The sequence below is a fragment of the Athene noctua genome, chromosome 18 (assembly GCF_965140245.1).
Source record: "Athene noctua chromosome 18, bAthNoc1.hap1.1, whole genome shotgun sequence".
Classification (NCBI taxonomy): domain Eukaryota; kingdom Metazoa; phylum Chordata; class Aves; order Strigiformes; family Strigidae; genus Athene; species Athene noctua.
The window spans coordinates 13,490,673-13,515,961 of record NC_134054.1 but is presented as its reverse complement, the minus strand read 5'-3'; the positions used below and the strand labels follow the sequence as shown (position 1 = coordinate 13,515,961).

The window sequence follows — 25,289 nt, the reverse complement described above, 5'->3', positions numbered from 1 at the left end:
CCTCTGGTGGCAGCTGGGGACAGGCAGGCCGGCGCAGCAGGGCTTGGCACTGGTGTAACTGGGAGGGCTGGGTGCACTCGAGGCGGGGAAGGGGGGGGGAGCCCATATTGAACCCCCTCCCTTGCAGCCGGTGGGAGATGCTGGGGGTGACTCTGGGTGAATAACGGGGTGGGGAGGGGGGCGCTGGTTCCTGCAGAGCCTGGAGCTGGGGTGTGCCCGGGGTGCCTGTGCCCCACAGCCTGGGGACACCGGACCCCGTGGATTGTCCCTCCCTGCACCCCCCGACTGCCAGGGCAGGAGCCCCGGGGTGTGCAGGGGGACCCCAGTGCCAGCCGCTGGCAGGGAGTCAGACCCAGGCAGAGTTTCGGTCTCAGCGGGGCAGTTTATGGAGGAAGAACCGTCCCACCGGCCCCCAGCGGGCACCGCGGCCTCGCCGGGACCCGCAGGAGCTCACCTGCACCCGTCACCCCCCCGCCCCTGGGCAGGCGGGACCGCTGGGTCCCCCGGGACCTTCGGTGCAGGAGAACAACCCAGAAAGTGGCCGTGGGAGCCCCCTGAACCCCCCAGCTGTGGGGCTGGAGAGGACCCCAACCCGGGGGGGGGGGGGGCACATGTGGGGTAGGCGGCAGCTCCTGCGCGGAGCTGGGGCACGTCCTGGCTGCCCCACGGCTGTACCCCGGGGGGGGTCAAATGCTGCGTGTCCTGAGGGGCTGAGCACGGGCAGGGGTCCCTGGGGTGTAAGGGGGTGCTGCCACCAGACGGGGCAGCCCGAGGTCCCCAAAGAAGCGCCATGTGTCGGCCGGGCACCAGCACCCACGGGAACCCCCGGCACCGCGGAGGAGCGGCCGTCGCGGGGGGGGCAGCGCCCCCAGGGCAGGGTCTCACTGGGTCCCGGTGGGGTGCAGGGGGCTGGGTGAGCCCCGGGACCCCCGGCCAAGCACCAGCTCAGAGGGCCGTGCCGTCCAGCAGCTCCAGAGGCTTCAGGGCCACTGGGCAGCGGGGGGTGCTGGGGCGGGGGCCGTGCCGGGGGTGGGCCCGGAGCACCTCGCCCACGGCGCGGCGGAAGGTCTGGCTGACAAAGCAGTAGAGGAAGAAGTTGAGGGTGGTGTTGAGCATGGCCACCATGTTGGCGATGTCCAAGGCCAAGTGCACGCGCCAGTCCCTCTTGACCGAGGCCACGTAGAGGTGGCAGATCATGACGATGGTCCGGGGAGCCCAGAGCACGACGAAGACGGTGGTGACGGCCAAGAGAAGGGCCGTGGTCTTACTCAGGCGGGGTCGGCCGCCCCCCGAGCGCTTCCGCCGCTTCAGCTTGAGGATGATGATGGAGTTGGTGGCCAGGAAGATGCTGCAGGGCAAGAAGTAGATGGTGACGCAGTGAATCCACTTGAGCACCGTGTCCAGGGCGGTGGGGGGGTCGGCGTCACGCCACATGTCCAGCCACCAGTAGAAGGGGATCCCCGTGGCCAGCGCCACGGCGAAGACGGCCGCGATGATCTTGCGGGTGCGCCGGGGGTAGGAGACGGCGCGGTACCGCAGCGGGTGGCACAGGGCCACGTAACGGTCCACGGTCAGCAGGACGGTGACCCAGATGGAGGCGTGGTTGGCCGTGAACTCCAGCACGTTGACGGTGTGGATGAAGGCGCTGGGCACCGCCCGGGCCAGGATGGCCGTCTGCAGGATGAAGCCCACAAAAATGATGAAGACCTGGCTGAGGATGTCGGAGGTGGTCAGAGCCAGCAGGTACCAGTACGAGGATTTTTTGGTCCTCGTGGCCAGGCGGGACAGGGCCACGGCGGTCAGGACATTCACTGGAAGGACGGGGAGCGATGTGAGACCCCGGGGGCCCCGCAGCGAGCAGCCCCGGGCCCCAGCTGGGGCGGGCAGTTATAAATCTCACGGTGCGCTGGAGATTTGCTGAGCTGATTAATCTCTTCCGCGTGTCAGCCCAAGCAGCGCAAATACCATCTGTCCCTGCTGCCGCAGCACCTGCCACGTGGGGCTGGGCACCGCAGCTGGGGCCGGCCCCGAGGCCGCGGGGGGGGCTCTGGGGAGCAGGGTGGTTTCCCCCACCCTTGAAGACTCTTCTCCCCATCCCCAAAAAGCTCCGGTATCCCCAAAAAGCTCCGGTATCCCCAAAAGACGGGGTTCTGCTGGCGGCCGAGGGCGCAGGCTGGGCTGAGGGCGCACAGCTGAGATGAGGCAGGATGGGGGTTACCCCCCCCGCCCCCCCCATCCCTGGGAACCCCCCCCCCGAGCCCCAGAGCCCTCACCTGGCAGCCCCAGCCCCAGCAGGACGCTGTAATACACGATGGGGACGATGCCGACCATGCAGGGCGACCGCTCCAGCTCCGGCCGCGCCGCCTCGCCGGCCCCCACCGGGGCCGTGCCGTTGGGCACCGGGACCATCGCGTTCCACCACGGACCGGCTGCCAGGGGAGACGGGGGGTGTCAGGGGACCCCGGTGGCACCTGGACATGGCACAGGGACATGGTGCAGGGGGCTGGGGGGGGGTTGGCTCCCACGGGGGGCGGTTGCCCCGGGTTTTGCCGCCGCGATGGGACGTTTTGGAGCTGCCGGATGAGGGACCCGCCATCCAGCCCCCGTGGGGACACTGGGGTGACAATGGGGGGTGACCCCGCTACCGGAGAAGCTCCCGGTTTATTCCCTCCCCCACAGCACTATTTATCATTTGGGAAAAAAAAACCAAACAAACAAAAACCCCAAAACATTAAACCACCGGGTTCTTGGGGGCTGCCAGGGGGGGTGAGGGTCCGGGTCCCGGCCTGGGTGACACCCCGGTGGTCCCAGCGGTGCCAGGGGGGGGTTTGCCACCTCCAGGCTGCCAGCCGGTTCCTTTGCCCCCCTGCCTGCCCCCCTGCCTGCCCCCCTGCCTGTACCCCTGCCAGCCCCCCCCCCCGTCCAACCATTCATAAACCCGGGCGGCACCGCCCCCCTGCCGAGCTCTGCTCTCCTATTGGCTAAAGGGAACCAGGCTTCAGCCAATCAGAGAGGCGTTCCCCAGGCATCGGGAGGCTGAAGCTGAGCGCTGCGTTCTGATTGGTCAGAATCTGTGGTTCTACCCCCCCCCCCCAAATTAGCATCTTTCGAGGGGGACCGCGACCACCAACCTCCCCCCCCCCAACCTTAGTGAAGGGGTGGGGGGTGTCCTGAGCGCGGGGGGGGCGGATCTTCAGCCCGGGGGGGTGCAGGGGGGGGGGCTGAGCCCTGGGGGGGGGCCTGAGCACTGGGGGGGCGCTGGGGAGGGGGGTTCTGAGCCTTGGGGGGGTGCGCAGGGAATCTCCAGCCCGAGGGGGGGGTGTTGCGGGGTGTACGGGGGGGTATGATCCCCGGGGGGGGGCGGTACTGGGCACCGCTCAGGTCCCAGTCCGACCCTGGCCCAACAGGGACCCCAAACTGGTCCAGTCCCAGTCACCGGTGACCCCCGATGGGACGAGGGGGGGGCACTTCTCCCCCCGCCCGTTCTCCCGTTCCGGCCCCCCCGCCATGGATCTGCCCCCACCAGCAGTGCCCGCAGTGGGGGGGCCCGGGGGGGTTTGGCCGCCGCGCCGGGCTGGGCTGGCAACAGGGATCCGGGGGGGGGGAGCGCAGAGCCCGGAGGGGGGGGGGGGAGATGTGCAGGGGGATGTCAATTAACTGTTAATTAGATCTGGCTAATCAGGAGGGGCAAGTCCCGGCCCCTCACATCCCCCAGGGCGCTGGAGCATCGAGCGCGTTAACCCTTTCCCAGCCCTGACCCCGTTTGCTTTGGGGGGGTGGGGGGGGTGTCTGGGTCCGACCTAGTCCCCCCTTAACCCCCGGCCCCCCCCTTCCCGGGGTCCCGCTCCCCAGAGACGACTCTCACCTCGGTGGCCCCTGTGCCACCCACCCGGTGTGTGGTGGCACCGTCCCTGGGCCCAGAGAGCCACCGGTGTCGGTGTCCCCGTCAGTGTCGGTGTCCCCACCGGTGTCCGTGTCCCCACCCGTGTCCCCTCCGGCACCCGCGGCATCGCCTGAGGGCCGCGGGGCGGAGGGAGAGCGGGTGGGCAGAGCCGCGGGCTGGGCTACCGGGGCAGGAGGACGTCCCCGGGCCTCGCTCGCTGCTCCCGCGGGGGCCAGGGATGGGGTCACCTGGGGAGGGGGGGGGCTGTGCCAGCCCTGAGTGACGGTGACAGAGCTCGTCCCCACCCCAGAGCAGTAGGGCTGGCGGTTCGGGTGCCTGGGGACAGCTTGGGCCCCCCCGGCTGTACCCAAAGGCCTCTGTCACCAAGGTGGGTGCGTCATTCCTGCGTCCCGACCCCCGGCCCCCCTCCCTTGGGTGCTGGAGCCCCAGTTTCGGGTTTGCTGCACACCCCGAGGCGGGCTGGGATGGGCAGAAGCGGGGGGGGGGGGGGGCAGGCAGGGACCTGGTGAGGTGCTGGGTGCTGGCACAGGGTCCCCAACCACCTCCGGGGCCTTGGGGGAGCGGGTGTGCGCGTGCACACGCGTGTGCACATGAGTGTGTGCCCGTGTGCACCCGCCCATCCCTGTGGGGCTTCGCTCTGTGCCCAGGTACCCCCCTGGCACAGCCCCGGAGGGAAAAAAAACCTGCCCGTGCCTCAGTTTCCCCAGCAGCACAGGGAAGGCTGATGTCCCCCGCCTGTCCCTGGGGCCACCCCCGACTCCCGCCCCCCCCCCCCAACCCCACCGGTGCCCCCCCAGCACACGCGGGCGATGCTCCCGCCTGGCACGGGTCGCTATGGTGAGCCAACCCTCCCCGCCTCAGCCGCAATTACCGGAGCGGGCGCAGCTGCTCTCTCCATCTCCCCGTTGCCTTGTCCCCTGGTGACCCCCCAGCCCCGGCCCCACGGTCCCTCCGTGTGTCCCCACCACGTCCCCCACAGCCTGTGCCAGCCCGGCGGGGGACGCGGGGTCCCTGGGCTGGCACCATGCCACCGCGCTCCTGCGGGCGGGCGGTTGTTGCGGGCAGGGGGGTTGTTGCGGGCGGGGGGTTGTTGCGGGCAGGGGGTTGTTGTGGGCAGGGGGTTGTTGCGGGCGGGGGGTTGTTGCGGGCAGGGGGTTGTTGTGGGCAGGGGGTTGTTGCGGGCAGGGGGTTGTTGCGGGCGGGTGGTTCCCTGAGGCAGCGGTGGATGCGGTGGGGTGTTAACCGGCTGTGCCACGGCGTTGGGGGGACCCTCATCCCCCCCCCGAGGCTCCCCTGCCCCACGCTCGACCCCCGGCGCCAGGCATCGCCCCGCCTGTCCCTGCGAGGGGCCAGGGAGCCCCGGGAGTGGCTTGTGATGGCCGGGTGGCTTGTCAGGGCCAGGTGAGTGATCGCCACCCACCCTCCCCGGGGAGCTGCGGCAACATCTGCCCACGCTCAACATCTGGAGACCCCAAGCCCAGGCCCCTCGCTCGCCCTCCGGGTCTGCGCTCGGGGCTCCTCAGCTCCGTGGCCCCGTCTTTGCTCCCGCGTGACCCCAAAGCAAACGTGTCCTCAGGAGCCTTCGACGGCACAAACCGACCCCCCCCGGCCACGGCGGCAGCACCGGGTGGCACCGTGCCAGAGCCGGGGCAAGGGCTGAGCACCCCCCACCCAGCTGGCCCCAGCCGGGGGGTGTGTGACGAGCTCCGGCCACGCCACGCTGTCACCCCGCTCGGCACAGAGCCGCAGGACCACCGCGGGCACCGGCGCTAATCCCGTCCGCGCGGACAGACGCTCGATAACCGGGAGCGGTTTAATGTCCCCCTGCGCGGCTCCGGCACTGCCACGCGCTGAAGGTCACAGCATCTCCCCGGCGGTGTCCCCAGGAGATGGGGGGCCCCGGAGCTCCTGCACCCCGAGGTGACCTGGCGCAGGGGCACTTGGGGGAGCGCTGAGCTGTGGGGCGTGGGGGGGGGCTCTCACGCGGCACGGCAGCCCCCCAACACCCTCACGGGGGGCCTGGGTGGTGGGTGAGGGGCTGCCGTGCCCGTGCGTGCCGGGCTGCTGCTGTTTGTGGGGGTCAGAGCCCCCTGTGGGGACCCCACAGTACCACTGGGGCCAAAAGTGGGGTGCAGACACCCCCTGCTCCCACCCTGCTCACTGGGGCTGCTCGTCCCCACACCGAGGGGTGCCCGTGTCCCACAGCAGGGTGGGGGACACCCAGCCCCACCACCGTGGCACCGGGGGCTGCATGGAGGGTGGGGGGTGGGGGGGTAAACACCACCCCAGCCCCGCTGCGAAGCCCCCCGAGAGCCGTCGGGGCGGGCGAGGTGCCAGCGGAGGCCGGCACAGGGCACTCGCCCGGCGCAAGCGGCCTCTTGGCTGCAAAGGCTGGGAAAAGGGCAGGCAGTTCCTGCCGGCAGCCCGGATGCCATGGTGATGGGCTGCTGCCGGCATGAATACCCATGAGCCGGGGGGGAGCGGGGAGGCCACGCCGAGCTGTGCCCTGAATGCAAAGACCCCGCTGCTGCAGCCCGACGGCACAAAGGGCCGCGGCCACGCGTGGGGCTGCGCCACGACACGGCGGTGCCGGGCCTCGGCGGGAGCAGGCGGCAAAGGGAGGTGCCCTCGTGCCGTGCCGGGGCTCACCGGGGCACCCCGTCACGCCACCTCGGGGTGCGAGGCTGGGGTCCGGGGTCAGGGTGGGATGGTCGGGGGCTGGAAGCGGTTCCCTTGGTAACGGCCGGTCCCAGTTTCCACCAATCGATGTGGCGGCGCGGGCGCGCGGGTTGGGAGGGCTCGTGGCCTACATAAGCGCCGCACGCCCCGAGCCGCGCGGAACCCGGCAGATGCGCTTGCGAAGCCATGGCCAGGCTGCCGGCCGCCTGGCCTGTGGCCACCCGCCGCTGGGGCTGCGCTGCCGCCGCCTTCCTCCTCCTCCTCCTCACCGTGCAAGCCGGTAAGGGTGGCCGTGGCGGGGGGCGGCGTGGGGGGCTCCCGGTGCTGTGGGTCCCGCTGCCCGCACCGGGTGCCGGGGTGGGACTCGGCCGCGGTGTGGGTGTCCGGTGATGCCGGTGGGAGGCTGAGCCCGCCCCGTCGTGGCACCTGGGGAGGGACGGACTCGGCTCCTGGACGTGCCGTGCCCCACGGTTGTGCCCCACGGTGCCCGGGGGGTGCTGGGGGGGGAGCTGGGCTGTGCTGGCGGCCGCCCCGGGACGGCTCAGTGCCACGGGCAGCGGCGTCCAGCACCGCGGGGCAAGGGGCTCCCGATCCCCTTCCCCAACCCCGCGGGGTTAAGCCGGCGCTGGGAAGGGAAATCTGTGGGTTTGTCGGGGTTGGAGAGAGATGGGGCCAAATTCACCCTGGGGGAAGGATGCTCTGGGGAGGGGGTGGAAGTTGTGCCAGGCACGAGGGAGAGGAGAAGGAGGAGGAAGGCTCCCTGTGTCTGCGGGAGCGCGGAGACCCCTGACTTGGTCCCCCATCCCTGCTGGGAGCCCGGCACTGTGGGGACACGGGGGGAACGGTCACCCCCGGTGTGTGCCCAAGCCGGGGCCAAGCTGGGCTGGTGGCACACGCAGCCGGAGGAGGGGACCGAGACTTGGCCGGGCAGGAGGTGCCGGTTCCCGGTGCCAGCGAGGAGGCAGGGATGGCACCGGGCGCTGGCACGGCACAGCAGCTGCCTGCTCCGCAGCCGGTTGTCGCCGGGCTGCCCGGACCGCGGGGACCCCATCCCGGGGTGCAGGGGCTGAGCGTGCCTGGCTCCCCACACCCACGGGCTCTCGTGTCCCCCGCGTGTCAGTCGGGGACGCGGGAGGTCGGGGGCAATGCCCAGGGCTCGCTCTGCCCGCAGCGGGGACGGGCTTGGGGCTGGCAGACCGGGCTGCGAGCCAACGCTGCCTGGCACCGGGCCATTTCCCAGCACGTCCCAGCCCGGGACATGGTGGTCTCACCCCTTCTGCTGCAGAAAAGCAGTTTTTTGGCTCCCAAGGACGCAAATGTCCCCGCGTCCCCTCGTCCTCCCCACACCCCCTTGGCACCAGCGCTGGGGGGGAGGATGTGCACGGAGCCAGGCTTCTCCAGCCCCCCGGTAACGGCTCATCGCCCCACTCTGCTGCGCCCCGGAGTTCCCGGGGTGCAGCACTGGGACGGTCCCATCTCCCCCCAGCCCAGAAAACCGATCTTAGCGGCGAGGCCACGGCGGCCACCATCAACCACTCACTGACGCTGCTGCAGCGGCTGCAGGAGCTGCTGCAGAACGGCAACGGCAGCGACTCGGTGCTGCGGGTACGCACGGCCGCCTCCGACGAGGCCAAGGTCTTCCACACCCACCAGCTGCTCCTCAGCCTCCAGAGCGAGGTCTTTGAGAGCCTCCTGCGCAACCAGAGCGTCGTCACCCTGCACGAGCCGCCCGAGACTGCCGCCCTCTTCGAGAAGTTCATCAGGTAACGTGGGGACCCCGTGGGATGGGGATGTCGGGAGGGATGCAGCTCCCTTGGGGACTGTGGGAGCCCTGTGGGATTGGGGTGCCCAGAGGGATGAAGCCAAGGAGGGGAAATGTTCTCCTGGGGATCAAAGGGACCCCCATGGGATGAGGACACCCAGAAGGATGCAGCCCAGGAGGGAGGATGCTCCCCCGGGGACCACGGGGGCCCCATGGGATGGAGATACTCCGAGGGATGCAGCCAAAGGAGGAGGATGCTCCTCTGGGGACCACGGGAGGAGGATACCTGGAAGGATGCAGCCAAGGAGGGAAGATGCTCCCCTGGGGATCATGGGGGACCCACGGGATGGGGGTGCCCAGAGGGATGCAGCCCAGGAGGGAGGATGCTCCCCTGTGCTGCTGACGCCTGTGGCTGGGCCGGGCAGGGGATTAGGGGACAACAATGTCACGGCCCCACGCTCTGCCCCAGGTACCTGTACTGCGGGGGGGTCTCCATCCTGCTGCACCAAGCCATCCCCATGCACCAGCTGGCCAGCAAGTACCGGGTGTGGGGGCTGCAGCGCGGCGTGGCCGACTACATGAAGACCCACCTGGCCAGCGAGTCGAGCCAGGGCCACGTGGTGGGCTGGTACCACTACGCCGTGCGCGTCGGGGACGCGGCGCTGCAGGAGACCTGCCTCCAGTTCCTGGCCTGGAACCTCTCGGCGGTGCTGGGCAGTGCCGAGTGGGGTTCGGTGAGCGTGGAGCTGCTGCTGGTGCTGCTGGAGCGCTCCGACCTGGTGCTGCACAGCGAGCTGGAGCTCTACACCGCCGTGGAGGGCTGGCTGAGCCGCCGGCAGCCCGAGGCTCCCGTGGCCGAACGGGTGCTGCGCGCCATCCGCTACCCCATGATCGCGCCCAGCCAGCTCTTCCGGCTGCAGGCGCAGTCGGCGGTGCTGGCGCGGCACTACGCCGCGGTGCAGGACCTGCTCTTCCAGGCTTTCCAGTTCCACGCCGCCTCCCCGCTCCATTTCGCCAAGTATTTCGACGTCAACTGCAGCATGTTCCTGCCCCGCAACTACCTCGCGCCCAGCTGGGGCTCCCAGTGGGTCATCAACAACCCGGCGCGGGACGACCGCAGCACCAGTTTCCAGACCCAGCTGGGTCCCAGCAGCCACGACGCCGGCAAACGGGTGACCTGGAACGTCCTGTTCTCGCCGCGCTGGCTGCCCGTCAGCCTCCGCCCCGTCTACTCGGACTCGGCCTCGGGCGCCGTCCAGCCCGTGCGCATCGAGGACGGTCGCCCCCGGCTCGTTATCACCCCGGCGATGAGCAGCCCCGACTTTGCCGGGGTCAGCTTCCAGAAGACGGTGCTGGTGGGGGTGCGGCAGCAGGGCCGTGTGCTGGTGAAACACGCCTACAGCTTCCACCAGAGCTCGGAGGAGGTGGCCGACTTCCTCGCCCACGCCGACCTGCAGAAACGCACCTCCGAGTACCTCATCGACAACTCCCTGCACCTCCACATCATCATCAAACCCATCTACCACTCCCTCATCAAGGTGAAGAAGTAACGAGGCAGAGCCAGGTCCCGCTGCCGGACTGTCCCCCCCACCCTGTGGCGGGGTGGGGGGGCTCGTGTTTGGTTCTCCTGCTCGTAGGTAGACGGAGGTTCCCCATGTCGGGGGGCCCTAGGGCTGCGCTTGCCGCTGCCCACCCCTCCCCGATTGTCCCCCTGCCATGTCCCGTCCCCATCGCTGTCCCCGGGTGCCTGTGGGGAGCTGGGGACGGGGGACACCGGGAGCCCCCCAGCCCCGTGCGGGTGGCGCAGGGGGTGAAACGTGCAGCCCCGTGGCCGCGGGGCACATCCTGGGCTCGCGAACTCCGACGGTGGGAGGATGGGGACGGAGGCGGCCTGTCCCTCCTGCGATGCCACCCCTGTGGCACTGGAGTCCCTCTGCGCCGGGCAGCGAGGCGGCGGCGCTGGGGCCGGCTGCCGGCACGGGGACCCCGGCAGCAGCACCCCGAGGCTCGGTGGCGAGCTGGGTGCGTGCCCAGGCTGGGGCGGGTGGGCCGGCTGCCTCTCCCAGCAGCAGAGGGGGCTTTGGGGGGCAGCTGCCCCATCCCTGCCCCATCCCCTCACCCCATTCTGAATAAAGGCAGAAAACAAGCGTGGGGTGTGCAGGTGTGTCTGGGGGGGGGGTCCCCATCCCCGGGGAGGGCCACAGCAGTCACGTCACTCCCCAGCTCAGCGTGTCTCCTTTTAATGTAGCCCCTGGGAAGGACAAACGCCCGGCCAGATGCCCTGCACCCATCCGTACGCTGGGTGCCGGGTGAACGGCTGCGTCCTCCGGGTGCTGAGCACCCACGGGGCCCTTCCCACAGCAGCCGCGTGGCTCTGGCCGGGATCCCTGCCCGGCACGGCTGCGTCCCTCCCCGGGGACTTGTGTGGCTGCCTCAGCGCTGGCACAGGGAGCGCTGGCCCCCTGCCCTGCTCGCTGCCCCTCGCCCCAGCCGTGCTCCCAGGCTTGGCACTGGGGGGGGGTGCACGGGGGATGCCCCAGGGTGCTGGGGCTGGCGGGATGGGTGCTCAGCCCGTGGGCTTGGCACGGGGTCCAGCCCCTCGCCCGCTTGGCTCAGCACCGGTGACTCCATCGTCCTTGCTGGAGGCCCTGGCACCGGTCCCGGTGATGCAGTCGTGCCGCGGGTGCTGGCCCTGCCCGGGGGTGGTGGGGAGCTGGAGGGGGAGAGGCTGAGATGGGACCCCAACACCCGGGGAAGGGGCACAGGGAAGGGGGGGGCGATGGCCCCTGCCGCCCGTTCCCAGCCGGGGGCTCACCTGGCAGCTGTCTGAGGGAGCGGCTTTGCTCCAGGCAGCACTTTGGGGGATCCCTGGGTGCTGGGTGCCCGCACCCCCGCCAGCACGGTGCGCTCGGGGCGGCTCTGCATCTCGGGGAGCCCCCGGGGGCCGCCGGCTGCCGCGGAGGGGGTCTGTGGGCACGGTGATTTGGGGAGGAACCGTGATGTGAAGGGGGGACACAGGCCATAGGGCGCTGACACCCCACCGGTGGGCACAGGGATGCCAAGGGGAGCTGGTGGGGGGCTCCCCACCCTGCCCTCCTCCCCAGGGCCCCCGACACGGCTCTCCCGGAGCCCCAGCACATCCCGGGTCGAGTCAGCGCCGCCTCGCCGGGGGGCACAGCCCCCACCCCGTGCCTGCACCTACCCCGCAGCTGGGACCGTGACCGCCTCGATCTCCTCCTGCCATCCAGCGATTCCTCCCTCCTCCCCGGCTCCTTGCCACCTTTCTTGTGTGCCAGACTGCGCTTGCCGTCACCCTGCTCCTCCCCGGGTGCCGGTGGGTGCGGGTGGGTGCTCCCGGGGATGCGGGACTGGTGCTGGGTGGCCTCGGCCGTGACGCTCTTGGTGCTGCTCCACATCTGGAACCGTCGCCCACCCAGCCCCCACCTGCTGTGCCCACGGGGTCTTCTTGAACACGGGGGGGTTGGGGCGCTGCTGGGGAGGGGACACCCCTCAGCAGTCCCCCGTGGGGGCGTGGTGGTGGGTGCCCACCCATACCTGTCCCCCGTGGGGCGCAGCGGCGGGAGGGAGTCATGGCAGGGCGTGGGGTGGCCGCAGCTCCGTGCCTGCCCGCTGTCCCATGCCAGCGGGGTCTCAGCGCCGCACGCCGGCAGGATCTTGGGCAGGGACATGCCCTGGGCGGGGGGACAGGGGGTGAGTGACCTGTCTGGGGCATAGAGGGGGGCTGGAGCCACCCTGCCCTACCCTGAGGGTGCCGGTGTCCCCGGGGTCCCCCGCCAGCTCCCTCAGGTAGGTCTCGTAGAGCTCCTCCAGTGGCCGCGGCACCGACAGCCGGTGGTCTGCCAGCGAGAGGGCGAAGGGCATCAACCGGCCGTGCCACGTGGTGACGGCGCGACTCCGGGGGAGACTTTGCATCGCGGGCACGTCCCGGTGAGGCTGCGGGACTCCCGGCGTGACAACACACGAGAGGCCCCTTCGGTGCGGTGGGAATCACGGCAGGGACGCACCGGCGATGAGCTGCTGCTGCTGCCGGATGATGAGGGCGCAGAGGGCCCCGTGACGGCCGAAGCGCTGCGCGGTGACGGCCGGTGGGTGCCGGAGGCCACCCTCGAGCAGCGTGTGGGAGCGCGGCTCTGGCAGCTCCAGCTCGGGCCGGCGCGGGCAGCGGAGCAGGGCCAGGAGCTCCCGCTGCTCCCCTGAGATGCTCCGGGGCCGCAGGGCCTCCTCCAGCCGCCGCGCGTGCTGCTGGCTCTGCCGAAAGCGCCGTGACAGCTCTGCCTGTGGGCACGCAGCGAGGCCACCGGCCCTGCCAGGGCATCTGCGTCCCTGCCACGGGGGTCACCGTCCCTGCTACTACAGCATCATCCCTGCCACGGGGTCACTATTCCTGCCCACCGCCACCTTCCCTGCCATGACACCACCATCCCTGCCAGCGCCCCTGATGAGTGTTTGTGTCCCCACAGGGCTGCCAGGCTGAGACTTGTCAAACTCAGCTCCCTGGTGATGGGGTTTCAGCTGCCAGTAGTGGGGACGGGGCTCCCAAACCTTCCGCTGCCGGAGCCTGTCCTGCTTCTCCACCACAACCGTGACGCTCTTGTGGGCAACGGCCACATCGGGTGGCTCTGGCACCTCCAACCGCTTGTCCCCTGCGTCCGAGTCCCCCTCACCGTCACTGGGGCCGACTGGCTCCCCCCGCTCCTCCTCGCTGCACCTCTGGCCCCGCCGTGCCCTGCTGCCAGGAGGAGGAGGAGGAGGAGGAGATGGTCTCACCGCCAGCCAGGGTCAGCGGGGTGTCCCCATCCCCGCGGGGGGTCCCACACTCACGTACGGGGCGAGGAGGTGCTGGGCCGGCCCCGCGGTGCCCTGTGGCCGGAGGAGGAGGTGGGACAGGGCCACCTGCTCCCGGTGGGCACCAGCCAGCTCCCTGCGGGCACTGCGCAGCCAAACCTGGGCTGGAAGCAGCAGGCGTCAGCGCCGAGCCCTGGGGGCCGTGGGAAGGTGGGGGGCTGCACCGTACCCTGGGTGTAGGGGATGTCCCGGTGCTTGCCCTGCCCCGGTCGCCCCAGCTTGGCGTCCCCTTGGCCCCTGAGGCGCTGGATCTCCCCGTGCAGGTCGGCCGCGACGCTGAGCGGGTCCTGCCTCACCTGGGATGGGGCTGGTGTGAATGTCCCACGGCCACAGCACCGCACGACCCCAAACTGGGTCCCTAAGTGGGGTCCCTGAGCAGGGCCTGGCTGATGGAGCAGGTCCCCAAGGAGGTCCCCAAGTAGGATCCCTGAAGAGGGTTCCCAGGCAGGACAGAGCTGGTGGAGAAGGTCCCCACGTATGTCTCTGTGTAGGATCCCCACGCAGTGTCCCCAAGCAGAGCACGGCTGTGTCCCCACAGGGTCCCCACGCAGTGTCCCCAAGCAGCACGTGGCCGCGGAGCCGGTCCTGAGCACCCCCCAGCCCTGAGTAGCTCCCCCGCTCCGGGCACCCGTGGAGCAGCACAGGGGTGAACACCTCATACCCTCCCCGTCGAGGGGGGCTGCTCGGGGGACGGAGGGACCCCCATTCCCAGCCCCACCGTGGTGCGGATGCTCTTGGCGCGGTGGGCGTAGGCGAGGGTGCTGCGGGACTCGGCGAAGGCGGTGCTGGCCGGGCTGATGTGGGCGATCATCACCGTGTGGCTGTTGCCCCCAAGCGAGTCCTGGCCATGGAGAGAGGACGGCTGAGAGGGTCCAGGGCAGGGGCGAGCTGTGCCCCCTCCCCAGCGTGGACCTGCCGGGGGGACCCCCGGGTGCACCTTGAGCAGGCGGGTCAGCTTGCTGTCGCGGTAGTTGATGTACTTGCTGCTTGCCCGGTGGCTCAGAGCCTTGATGCAGTTGCCCAGGGCCAGCAGCGAGCGGTTGATGTGGGCTCCCTCCTTCATCCGCTGCCCGCGGTTCTGCGTCTGGGCGGGGCGGGGAAAGCAGAGGGAAAAACCTGGGAAAAGAGAGGCCGGGGAGGGGGGATCCCCAGCCCCGCAGCCCCCCGGGGGTGCCGTACCTGCGCCGCCCGCTCGGAGCCCGCCAGGTCGATCATGAAGAGGCGGCCGTGGCGCAGCCCCCGGCCCCGCTGCCGCCGGCACACGGTGACCTGCAGCACCGCGTGGGACCGCGACGACCCGCGGTTGGCGGCCGTGGGCTCCTGCGTCCGCTGCCTGTTCCCCCGCGCCAGCAGCCGCATGACCTGGGGCAGACGGGGAGCGCGGGGGGGGGCTCATTGGACCCCCTCTCCCCGTTGCCCCGTACGTGCCCGCTGGCTCACCTCGTCGGCGCTGGTGGCGGGGACCCGGGTGATGCCGGTCACCTGGACGGTGCCGCCGGCGTCCTCCCGCAGGTGCAGGCAGCCCAGCGAGGGGTTCAGCAGGTCCCGGATCATCTCGTTGTAGATCTGGGCGGGGGGGAAGGAGTTGGGCGTGTGCGTGTCCCCCTCCCGCAGTGTGGCGACCCGCGAGGACTCAGCGTCCCACGCTGGGTGCGGAGATACTCGGTCTGGGGCCGTGTAACGGGGGGACACGACATGTCCCCATGTGTCCCTGTCGCACCTCGAGGTAGGACATGGAGACCTCGTACTCCACGTCCCCGCTGGCGTCCTCAATGGCCTGGAAGAGCTCCCCCAGGGTGCGGGCGCAGAGCCCGGGCTCGCCATCGGTGCCCAGCATGGTGTAAGTCTTCCCACAGCCTGGGGGAGAGGAAGGGGCTGGCTTGGGGACCGGGACAAACCCCCCCCCCGCCCCAGTCCCCCCAGCCATGGGGCTGACCCACTCCCCAGCCCTGCACCCCTCACCCGTGGGGCCGTAGGCGAGGACGGTGGCGTTGGAGCCGGAGATGACAACCGTGACGAGGCTCTGGGTGGTGGCACGGTACACGGTGTCCTGGGGGAGGGTGAGAAACCCTGGGGTGCATCCTGCTGCCCCCCACCTCCACCTGCTGCCCCGGGTGCCCCAGCCTGTCTCCCTCAGCCCCGCATTCCGCCACCCCGTGCCCCAAGGGACCCACCTGGGTGGCCGTGGCGTCAAAGGCCACATCAAAGATGTAGGATTTCTGCCGGGAGCGGCTGGCACGCAGGACGTCATCAGGCTCTGCCAGGGGGTCTCGCAGCACCACGACCTGTCAGGGGACGCGAGGGGAGTTGGCTGGGGGGGGGGGGACCCGAGTGGGATTCAGCTTTTGGAGCCTGGGCATCAGCACCCTGGCACTGGGCAATGCAATTGCTCCGGTGGGGACTGAGGACCCTGCCTGGTGTTGCCTGCTCTGAGCTGCATCGTCCCCCCGTGCTCCTGCCCGGGTACCCCGCGTCACTCACAGCGGGGGTCAGAGCCAAGGGGGTGCCCAGGCATGGGTGGGGGGCACCCTGGCATGAAAAGGGCACTGGGATGTGCTCTCCAGTGGGTCTGAGCCCTCACGGGACCCCGTGGGCACCCCTCCCCTGCTTTGCCGGGGCCGGCGTCCCCTCCGTGCCAGGGCGCAGGAGGTGCCCGGGCTGGTGCCGGTCCTGCCGGCGCGGGGCCCTTTTGTCCTCCTGAATCGTCCCATTGTCCCCAGGCCGGGCTGGGGTTCAAAGCCAGCTCTGTGCGCGGTGCCAGGGGACCTGCTGGGCCGGCTGCACCCACCTGGGCACGGCGGCACAAAGGCACCCCTGTGAGCGCGACACACCAAGGTACCCACTGCCGGGGACGCCGACAACCCACAGAGACCCTGCGTGTCCCTGTCCCTGCGTGAACGGCCCCTCGCGGGGTCCCCGGCTCCCAGCCGCTCCCGTTGCGACACAAAGTTTTGACTTTTCCTGTAACGCAAAGCTGCCCCCTCACTGCTGCCCTGTTTCCACCTCCCCCTCCACCCAGGACTGGGGACGGGGACAGCGCTGGGGTCCCACAGCACCGCAGGAAGGGGGGTTCCTCACCCAGATCCCCCAGAGCTCCCCACTCTGCTGCTTTGTTATTGCAGGGTCTCCTGCAGGAGCTGTGAAGCACATGAAGGAGTCGGGGGGGGTGAAACGCCAGGGCCAGGCGGTGCCCGAGGAGCCCACAGGTGCCCGGTGAACCCCCGGGTGCCCATCCCGCGGCCATACCTGCTCGTCCAGGCGGTGGGCGACGGGCCAGGCCCCCTCGGCCAGCTCGGCCGCGCTCATCGGACGGATGCGAAGAGCCACCTGCGAGACACCGGGATGAACGTGGGGCGGCGGGGACGGGGACACGGCGGGACGTGGGGACACGGACCTGCACACGAGCCATCGCGGCAGTGCCGACGCAGCCCCCGGGACCCCCCGCCTCCATGCTCGGTGCTGCAATTAGAGGTTTATTTTCCTGGGAGGAAAGCGAACACCTCTGGGACCGGCCTCAAAGGGGCAGGCGGGCAGCGCCCTCCCGCTGGCACCCGGCCCCCCGCTGACGTGGCTCGGGGATGGGCGAGCCCACGGTGGCACGGTGGGACTGGGGGGCTGTTGCCAGACCTCTGTGCCCCCAAACCCCCCAGAGTGCCCCAAAAGCATCTGCCAAACCAGCCCCGCAGTGCCGAGGTGTGGCAGGGATGGGTGTTCCGGGGGGGTGGCAGGACAGGTGAGTCACAGCAGCCACACTGTCCCTGTCACGTCGCCCCTCCGGCCGCATCCCAGCCCTGTGGGGTGCAGCCGTGGGGTGCTGCTTCCCCCGGGGACAACGTGACACTGGCCAGGACTCACTGGCCCTCGTTGTCCCCCAGAGCTGGGCCTTAGGGGCCGAGGGGAGCTGCATCCCCCACTCTGTCCCCCCACTGCAGCCCGGTCCCTAAGTGTCCCCGGGGAGGGCTCAGTGGGGGACCCCAGCCTGGCTCTCCCCCCTTCCCTTCCCCAGGCACTGGCAGCGCCCCAGGCTGGGGCTAAGACCCTCTGTCCTCCCCGGGGTGTCCCCTCGGGTGCCCCCCCAGCCACTGTGGAGGCTGCACCCCCCCTATTGCCTGCCCCGACCCCAGACACCCACAGCACCGCCAGCCCCAGGGCACAGCCAGGGTGTCATCAGCTGGGGGGGCACAACGCAGGGCCCAGCACGGCTGGGGGAAATGCCTTTCCACCTCTCCTTATTGGTATAATTAGGGTTTGGCCCCTAACGAGGTGCTCAGCTGAGCTGGGGGGCTGGTGCTCAGCTCCCTTCCCACAGCTGGGGGTGAACCTGATGGGAACCGGCTGTGCTGGGACATGGTCGCGCTCAGCTCAGGGCTGGGGGGCCACGGGCCCTGTCCCCCCCAGGACAGGGCAGTTTTCTAACCCCTATAAATGTTTCTGCTCAAGCACAAGGACCAAGAATCCCCAGCTCCTTTGCGGCAGCCCCTGCGAGCCAGGCCTTGCTAAGGACGTCCCCACCGGGGAGGCGAGAAGGGATTGATTAGCGGGGAGCATCCTGCCCCGGAGCGTGCTGATTGCCCGAGAAGCAGGAAGGCAGCGAAAATCTGTGGAAACTGGAGGAGAAGTGAAGGTGTCGGGGGGGAGATTGCGACCACCGACTCAATTCAAGACCGAAAATCTCGCCCCCACCACCCGCGAGGAGCGTGTGTGTTCATTTACACAGCACGAGGGGCTGATTGGGATATAACCCACCCCTAGCAAACGCCACGGGAATGACAGACCAAGGAGTGTCAGCTTGTTACTAATCATGGGATGGGATAAACAGGCTGCAGCTCCTCTGTGTGGGGTGCGAGTGTCACGGAATGACCCCCCCCAAGCGACCATTTTTGCACAACGATGGGATAAAACTGGGCTTTGGGCTCCGTGTGAGGTTGGTTTTTGCACAAACCCTGTTTGAGGGCCAACACCAGGCCCCAGCCCCCCTCCCCACCGCCCTGCCGAGGCAGGATGGTGTCAGCAGCATCGTCCTCCCCCTCCAGCCCCCCCCCGAGCCTGGGGAAGGGTCTCTGGGAGGGCTCCATCCCGAGAGCTGAGCCGTGGGGCGAGCGGGCGCGGCGGCGTGTTAAGAATTGCCGTGGGGGTACCGCGGGCTCGGGCCGTGTTTACCCAGCGCCGATAACCCGGCGCAGAGCTGCTCTCGCAGGGAGAGGCTGGGGGCACGGGGAGCTGCTCGGCATCGCTCAGGGGCACGGTGGCTGGGGGGCACCCCAAAGGTCACCCCGCTGCCACACGGGAGCTCCGCCGCGGGTATCGACCGGCTTCGCCCCGTGGCCTGGCTCGAGGAGGGGAGATGAAGAGCGACAGGACGTGAATTTCCCACCCTCTGCTCAACCCCGCTGTGACAAAACAGGAAACGTGACGTGGAAAGCTCCTGTTTATTCAACCTAACGCAAAAAAAAAAAAAAAATCAGGAGGGCAAAGGGCCATCTGTGACCAACACGAAGGTTTCTGTGCGAGCCACCGGTCCTGTCTCGGCTACGGCTCCTGCAGAGGGGGCAGGTGTGGGGTCAGGGACCCTCTGCTCCCCCCCGGCAGGCAGAGACCCCCCGAGCTCTGCCTGGCCCCTCCCCACACGAGGAGCAGCAACCCCAGCAGGGAGGAGGGGGGAAGGAACGCGGAGCTGGAGCGCACTGACCTTGGCATCCTCCTCCTCGTCCCTGGGCACCTGGCCCTCTTCCCCCTCCGCAGCCGCTTCCTCTCCCGCGTGGTGTTTAAGCTCAGAGGCAGAGGCTGAGCCCCGTCCCCTGCGCCACGGCAGGGACTCACCGCCGGTTCCTCCCGTCCCCGGTACCTCGCCCTGCGGGCGGTGGGTCCCTGCCCGCGCCCTCCTCTGCAGCTCCGCTTCGATGACCTCGAAGAAGTCCCTGCGGGCACGGTCAAACACCTCCTGGGGACTCTCCACCGGCCTCTCCTCCACCTCTGTCCCCTGCCCCTCGGACCTGGCGCGCTCCTTCAGCCGCATTTCCCGGTGCCGGGCCTCCAGGATCTTCTCCCGTTTTGTCTCCCGCTCGAACATCTAGGGCAGGGCGGGGGGTTGAGGGGCGCAGGGGACCCCACGGGTCGGCGTGTTCCCTACAGGGCTCGCTGGCAGAGCCGCTGTGCGCGGGGCTGGCGACGTGCCGGCAGCACTGAGGGCTCTGCCGTGACCCAGCACGGTGGCCCGTGGCTTAAAGCACACGTACGGCGGTGGCCAGGGTCTTCTCGTTCCTCTGGAGGGTGCAGAGCCCCGAGGAGATTTCCAGCAGGGTGATGGTGCCCAGCTTCGAGCCGCAGCCGACGACGCAGCCGTTGTCCTGCAGGCGCAGGCTGGCGAGGGGCTCGTCGCAGACCTGGGGAGGGAGGACGGTGGCCCTGAGCCCTGATGTGACGCCGCACGGGGCAAGATGAGCTGGCAGAGGGCAAACCCACGTGGTTGTCAGTGACGGGAACAAAATTTTGGGCGCATGGGGCTCTAGGCACTGCCAGGCACCGGCAGAGATGGCCCCAGCTCTTCCCCCCTCCTCGGGACCCAGAGGAACCTTCAGGCTGAGGGAAGGGTCCTTCTGCTTGAAGAGGAAGTCCCAGACGTCCAGGGTCCCGTCCGATCTGGTGGTGAAGAAGACAGCCGGCCTCACAGTGCTCCAGCACCCGTCCGTCAGGTAGGAGAGGTGGTACCTGCCACAGACCCGAGGCAGCGGGGATGGGCTCCATCCCCCCGGCCCCACGGCTGCAGCCCAGAGCCCAGGCCTGGCCACCCCCCGTTCCGGTGCCCTTGGCCACCGCTCTGCCTTGGTGACCATCCCACCACCTCCTGCCTGAGCCGAGCAGACCAGAGCCTGCTCATCACCCACCCTCCCACCCAAAAAAACAAAAGAGTTTTTGCAGGGCAAACACACGCCGACACGTACTTGGTCCACATAATTGACGATTCCTTGGTTTCCTCCGACCAGATCCGAGCAGTCCAGTCCCCAACCGTCAAGAAGACTTTGGGGTAGAAAGGGTTCCTGCTCAGCGCGTAGACGGGTCCGTGGTGGCCGCTGTAGGTGCTGGTGATTTTTTCAGAGGGTGTCTTGGCCTTGCGGTTGCAGGCGATGACGATGCCCTGCTCTGTGCCCACCATGAACTTGGTGGGCTGAGGGTGGGAGCAGGAGAGAGCAGCCATCAGCAGGGTGGGGGGGTCCCACGGGGCTGGGGGCTGTGGGGCAGCGAAGGGCTTTTCTGTCTGAGCAGGGGGGACCCTGTTACAGTCAGCGCCGGGGGAGAACAGCGCCCCGGGACCTACCGCGACTGGGGGGATTTAGAGACCAGCAAGACCCTGTGTTTTGGGAAAACATCAACTCTGAATTCTTCAAGATGGGTGAGAACGTGCTGGAAGGTGCAGCACGGTGCTCTGGGTCACTCTGGGCATCACACACTTGTGCCGCGCCCCGGGGTGATGGGCTCTGCCCGCCCGGCTCGGCTCGGTTTGGCACAGACACTCACCATGGTGGGCTCGAACTCCAGCGTGATGGCGCCCAGCGCCTTCTCCCGGAGCCCTCTCCGGGTGATGTCCAGCACCAGCGTCTCGGTGGGCTCGGACAGCTTGCGGATGTCCCACCACAGGACCTGTGTGGGACAAGGAGCGGGAGGGGGCGTGGGGGCTGCTCCTGGCTCTGCCACGGAGGGCCAGGGGCCAGGCAGCTGCCCCGTGCCAGCCCACGCTGCGAGCCCGGGGGCCTGGCACCCTCCCCTGCCCTTTACCTGCCCGTCGGTGGAGGCTGAGAAACACTCAGTGCCCGTTTTGGACTGCAGCCAGACGGCTCCGTAGACGGGGTCCCTGTGGCTGACCTCCACGGCGGACACCTCCACGGGCAGCCCCCCTTTCCTGGTGTCCCAGTAAGCTGGGGAGAAAAAGGAGCTGTCAAGACCCACACCACTCCCTTGCCTGGCTCCTTTGCTGGCCACGCATTTCGCCGAGGAGATGCTGCCCCGCTGCCCAAGCTGGTGGCACCGAGCCACCCGCGCTCCCGCTTCCTCACTTCTAATTAAGCAATTGGATGTGACGGAGCGTGTTCCGCTGGGCCCGCGCCACGCGCCCGGGGAGCGCTGCGAAGGCCGGGGCGAGGTCCCTCCCCTCCGTCACCTGCAGAGCGAGCAGTGACAGCCCCGTGGCCTGTCAGCTCCCATTGCTGCTGTGAACGGTGAGGAAAACATTGAAACGAGCCCAAATAAACCAGAGGCCTCGCGTGGCTGAGTAAATAACAGAGCCATAAACGAGGCTGGCAAAGAGGGGCCCTTCTCCAAGCGCTTGCAACAACAGCACAAGAACAAGTCGGTGCACAAACCAACGGCAGCTCCCCTGGGATTTTGCCATGGGGCCACGTGCTGCTCAGCTGCTGGATCCAGTGATCCCCGCCAGGCCTGTGAGGGGCTCCCAGGCGCAGTGTCCCCCCCCCTCCTCCCCGAGTCCCTGCTCCGGGGAGCACACGCCTGTCCCTCCCCGCAAAGCCCCAGGCCGTGCTGGGGATACTCCCAGCCGCAGCACTAAGGATGTTACGTCCTTGGTGAGTGCAGCAGCGCTGGAACCAGGCTCTTACTGAATTAAAACGAAGCCAGGCGCTTGTTGGCATGGCCTCGGCTTACCCAGCTGCCCGTTGTAGCATCCTCCCACCAGGACGTACGAGTCTTTGGGGTTGTATTCCAGGCACACGAGAGGGGATGACGGCTTCAGAACGAGCTCCGGCTTGTTGGGGTTTTCTGCCAAGAAGGGGTGAGTAAAAAGCAAAGTCTGGAGGGCAAGCACCCCCACTTCTAAACGCCCCAACACTGCACCCCGCTCCTCCACGCCTGGCTCCCTGCCGTGCCGGCGCTGGCCCCAGGGTGCCTCAACTTCCCCGAGGAAGGGAGCTGGCCTGTCCTCACCTGCCAGCCTGGGGACAGACCCCTGGTACCCCAACCCCTGGTACCCCAACCCCTCTTCTTTGTGTTTTTCCCTCCAAAAGGCCTGAGAGAGTCTGTCGGAACAGGGCAATTCTCAGCCTGGGCTTGTGCTGCCTCTTTCTTTCTTAAGCACGAGTGAACCATATAAAGGCAAGAACCACATAAGAGGAGTGTGGCTCAGCTGCCTGTTGTGGTCACAGGCGCTCTGGCTCATGAAGTCATGTAGTGGGATTTTAGTGGTTATTTTCCACCTGTTGGCCAGCTTTCAGGTCCCATTTCTCCCCTTCTTGGCATTGATCTGTGGGCAAAGCAGAAACCGAACCCCTGTTCACCCCCTCCGGAGTGCTGTGAGGCTTCATTACACTCTTTGAAGAACACAAAGTGCTTCCGCAGCGGCAGCGTTACTGACTGGTGAGTCTTCCCTTCCCCTTACCAAGGTCCCAGATGTATGAGTCAAAGCTCATGTCTTTTGCGTTTTGCTGGAACTCCAGGCTGGAATAAGCCACTGCCAGTTTCTTGCATGTGTCAGGGTGCCAGGAGAGATGCGTGGCCGTCCTCTTGGTTACGTTTGGATCCCTTTTTGATAACAGGACATCAAAGAAAGATGTTAGTTTGCTAACAGCTGTGTCACGCCCTGGGATGACTGTCTCCCAAAGGAAACTGTGGGAACTGCAATTAAAACAAGCTGCAGCCCTTGAGCACTGAGTGCAGGAAACGATTCTCTTGGGGGTTGGGCGGGGGGAGAAGAGTTGATGATTTAATAAAGCCTTTCCAGTTATGCATTTCTAAGAATCCCATTAAGTTACTGGATCTGACTTCTAGAAATGACCTAACAGCCATTGACATTTGGAAATAATCTTTGAGGCACCAAAAAAAAAAAAAAAAAAAAATCCTGTCTAAAGCACTGTTAGGAGATGCTCAAAGCTGTGTCTGTCCTTAGACCCTGGTACCGATCTCCAAAGTGCCTGGGAGGGTGGAGGGCAGGGAGGGGGGGAACAGACCCACTTATGGAGCAGGGGGGCTGCAGCAGGTCTCTGCATCCATAAACAGAATCCCAGAATCATCTGGGTTGGAAAAGCCCCTGAAGCTCCTCCAGCCCAGCCATGACCCTCCCCCTGACCCCCCCCAACTCCCCCAGATCCCTCAGCGCTGGCTCAGCCCGACTCTTCAACCCCCCCAGGGATCCCGGGGACTCCCCCCTGCCCTGGGCAGCCCATTCCAACGCCCAACAGCCCCTTCTGCACAGAAATCCTTCCTCAGAGCCAGCCTGACCCTGCCCTGGGCAGCTTGAGGCCATTCCCTCGGGGCCTGGCGCTGGGGCCTTGGCTCCAGAGACTCATCCCCCCTCTCTGCCCCCTCCTGGCAGGGAGCTGCAGAGGGCCAGGAGGCCTCCTCTTCTCCAGACTAAATGGATCCAGCACTATCCTAAAGCCTCCGGGTTTTCCACCTCCTTTGTCTCCATAGGCAGTAGCCCGCTGTGGATCTGGGAGAGCCCAGCTGGTTGTGCTACCTGATGACATTGACGGTTTTTGCAGAAGGGGGCTCGTCTTCCACCTCTGCCATCTCCTCCTCCCCAAAATACTCCTCGTAGATGTTGATGGCGTTGTTCTGCTTGACGCAGTGCTCCATCAGCTGCGGGGAAAGCACAGGCAGAGGCCGTGCCCTGGGGGAGCTGCCTAGGCCAGGGAACCGGCGGCGGGTGGGCAAGGGGGGCTCTGGGAGCAGGAGGCGAGGAGGGGGGACGGGCAGGGCCTTACGGCACCGAGGTGCATGATGGTGTTGACGTAGTTTTCATCTTTCTCCACTTTCTTCCGGAAGCGGATAGTTTGTTCCACCTCCTGCGGGTTGATGTCTTTGGGCCAGCCGCCCTCTATGTGGTTGACACCGCGGGATTCCACCTCCACTCGCTCGGTGTTGACCTGGGGTGGGGGGGTTGTGGCACGGAGAAAACAGAGCAAGAATCTTGAGGTGAAAAAAGCGCAAACCGCCACCTTTTCCCCTCCGTCCAGCGGCGGCCTGGAGGCCGCCGGCGGTGGGCAGGCGGGCAGGGTACCTCGTGCTCCGACATGTCGCTGGTGTGCTGGACCGCGCTGTCCACCGGGTTCCTCAGCACGAAGCCGCTGGCCATGGCGGGGTTGGGGGCGATGTCCACGCTGACCTTGGCCGGCCGGTCGGAGAAGCTGCAGGGCCGGCCGAACTCGCTGCGCTTCCGCGTGTACACGTACAGGATCTCCATGGCGGCCCCGCGGGGTCCTGCTCTGGGGGAGCCCCGGCAGGGATCGGGGGCCTCAGGGCGGGCCCCAGCGCTCCCCAGCGCGGCCTCACTGGGAGCCACTGGCAGGGCCGCGTCTGCCGTTGCCGGGCAACGCCGGAGGGGGACCACGTGACGCGCGCCGCCATGTTGGAGAGGGCGAAAAGATGGTGTCACGTGATGGCCGCCGCTCGCCGCCATGTTGGGAGGGGAAAACGTGGCTAATGAAGGGGGGGGGTGCAATTAGCACAGGGTACTGGGGGTGCAATTAGCACACGGTGCAATTAGCCGCGGCTCTGCTGCCAGCTCCAGCCCCACGCCCCGACTGCGGGGGGTGCAAACCCGCCTGGGCCCCATCTCCGGGTGTGGGGACTGGGCCGTACCCTGGTCCCTCCAGCCCCATGGCAGGGCCACCCTCCCCGCTCGCCCCCGGGCCAGGAGGGAAAGCTGCGCCATTCCTGCAGCAGCAGGCCGGGCTCCCGGGCCATTGCTGCAGAGACCTGGGCCCTGTGGCTCCGGTGCCTCGCCCCGTGCCCGCTGGCAGCCCGGGGACTGGCACTGCTCCCCACACCCCCCATTCGCTCCGTGTCACCCAAACCCCACGTTCCGGCTCGCTCTGTGCTGGGAAAGAAGCACGAGAAGCAGCTCCCAACACCCTTCCCAAGGCGCAGCGCACCCAGGGGCCCTGTGGGCACCTTCAGCCCCAGCAGCGGCCGTCCCTGCCTTGGCACCGAGGACACGCGTCCACGCACGCTGCACCCCCGAATCCCGAGTCTCCCCCCTGCTCCTCAGCACTGACACACCTGAAATGGTTCCAGTCACACCCCACCACCACCACTGCCGCAGCCAAAACCAGTCCAAGCTGCAGCCATGGG

The 25,289-nt window shown here is 68.2% G+C and overlaps 4 protein-coding genes across 6 annotated transcripts; 1 reads left to right on the top strand and 3 right to left on the bottom strand.

The window, feature by feature from the left end:
- Nucleotides 1-179: 179 nt before the first annotated feature.
- GPR142 (G protein-coupled receptor 142) lies at nucleotides 180-2,786 on the bottom strand. Of its 2 annotated transcripts, none has more exons than XM_074921743.1 (2): nucleotides 2,274-2,786; nucleotides 180-1,811 (listed from the first exon to the last, which is right to left on the bottom strand). In XM_074921743.1, the coding sequence occupies exons 1-2, from the start codon at nucleotides 2,407-2,409 to the stop codon at nucleotides 946-948; spliced, it is 1,002 nt and encodes a 333-aa protein (XP_074777844.1). In that variant the 5' UTR covers nucleotides 2,410-2,786; the 3' UTR covers nucleotides 180-945. The 2 variants fall into 2 exon arrangements, with proteins under 2 accessions (XP_074777844.1, XP_074777845.1); XM_074921744.1 differs by having other exon boundaries at nucleotides 180-1,674.
- A 2,284-nt stretch (nucleotides 2,787-5,070) lies between these two features.
- BTBD17 (BTB domain containing 17) lies at nucleotides 5,071-10,755 on the top strand. The gene is made up of 3 exons (XM_074921742.1): nucleotides 5,071-6,863; nucleotides 8,070-8,346; nucleotides 8,815-10,755. The coding sequence occupies exons 1-3, from the start codon at nucleotides 6,770-6,772 to the stop codon at nucleotides 9,893-9,895; spliced, it is 1,452 nt and encodes a 483-aa protein (XP_074777843.1). The 5' UTR covers nucleotides 5,071-6,769; the 3' UTR covers nucleotides 9,896-10,755.
- Nucleotides 10,756-10,803: 48 nt separating this feature from the next.
- Nucleotides 10,804-13,849, bottom strand: KIF19 (kinesin family member 19; the record flags this gene model as incomplete). The annotated part of the gene is made up of 8 exons (XM_074922409.1): nucleotides 10,804-11,058; nucleotides 11,161-11,312; nucleotides 11,548-12,037; nucleotides 12,108-12,202; nucleotides 12,371-12,614; nucleotides 12,909-13,095; nucleotides 13,192-13,315; nucleotides 13,381-13,849. Coding segments are annotated over 8 exons (1,908 nt in total), but the record flags the coding sequence as incomplete, so codon positions are not given.
- On the bottom strand, nucleotides 13,760-24,399 carry DNAI2 (dynein axonemal intermediate chain 2). 2 transcript variants are annotated; one of them, XM_074921740.1, is made up of 14 exons: nucleotides 24,217-24,399; nucleotides 23,921-24,082; nucleotides 23,674-23,795; nucleotides 22,597-22,739; nucleotides 21,867-21,980; nucleotides 20,985-21,124; nucleotides 20,727-20,849; nucleotides 20,153-20,376; nucleotides 19,784-19,919; nucleotides 19,448-19,594; nucleotides 19,100-19,281; nucleotides 14,391-14,544; nucleotides 14,149-14,295; nucleotides 13,760-14,052 (listed from the first exon to the last, which is right to left on the bottom strand). In XM_074921740.1, exons 1-14 carry the CDS (start codon nucleotides 24,397-24,399, stop codon nucleotides 13,867-13,869), a joined length of 2,163 nt encoding a protein of 720 aa, XP_074777841.1. In that variant the 3' UTR covers nucleotides 13,760-13,866. The 2 variants fall into 2 exon arrangements, with proteins under 2 accessions (XP_074777841.1, XP_074777842.1); XM_074921741.1 differs by lacking the exons at nucleotides 13,760-14,052; nucleotides 14,149-14,295; nucleotides 14,391-14,544 and adding an exon at nucleotides 18,631-19,009 and having other exon boundaries at nucleotides 19,067-19,281.
- Between the last annotated feature and the right edge of the window lie 890 nt (nucleotides 24,400-25,289).

Coding starts and splice junctions, on each gene's coding strand:
- GPR142 (XM_074921743.1), bottom strand. CDS start 2,409: ATGGTCCCGGTGCCCAACGGCACGGCCCCGGTGGGGGCCGGCGAGGCG. Junction 1,812..2,273: donor GCTGGGGCTGGGGCTGCCAG/GTGAGGGCTCTG, acceptor CCGTCCTTCCAG/TGAATGTCCTGACCGCCGTG.
- DNAI2 (XM_074921740.1), bottom strand. CDS start 24,399: ATGGAGATCCTGTACGTGTACACGCGGAAGCGCAGCGAGTTCGGCCGG. Junction 19,595..19,783: donor ACCCTTCCCTCAGCCTGAAG/GTTCCTCTGGGT, acceptor CTCCCTCCCCAG/GTCTGCGACGAGCCCCTCGC. Junction 19,282..19,447: donor AGAAGACCCTGGCCACCGCC/GTACGTGTGCTT, acceptor GCCCTGCCCTAG/ATGTTCGAGCGGGAGACAAA.
- BTBD17 (XM_074921742.1), top strand. CDS start 6,770: ATGGCCAGGCTGCCGGCCGCCTGGCCTGTGGCCACCCGCCGCTGGGGC. Junction 6,864..8,069: donor CCTCCTCACCGTGCAAGCCG/GTAAGGGTGGCC, acceptor ATCTCCCCCCAG/CCCAGAAAACCGATCTTAGC. Junction 8,347..8,814: donor CTCTTCGAGAAGTTCATCAG/GTAACGTGGGGA, acceptor GCTCTGCCCCAG/GTACCTGTACTGCGGGGGGG.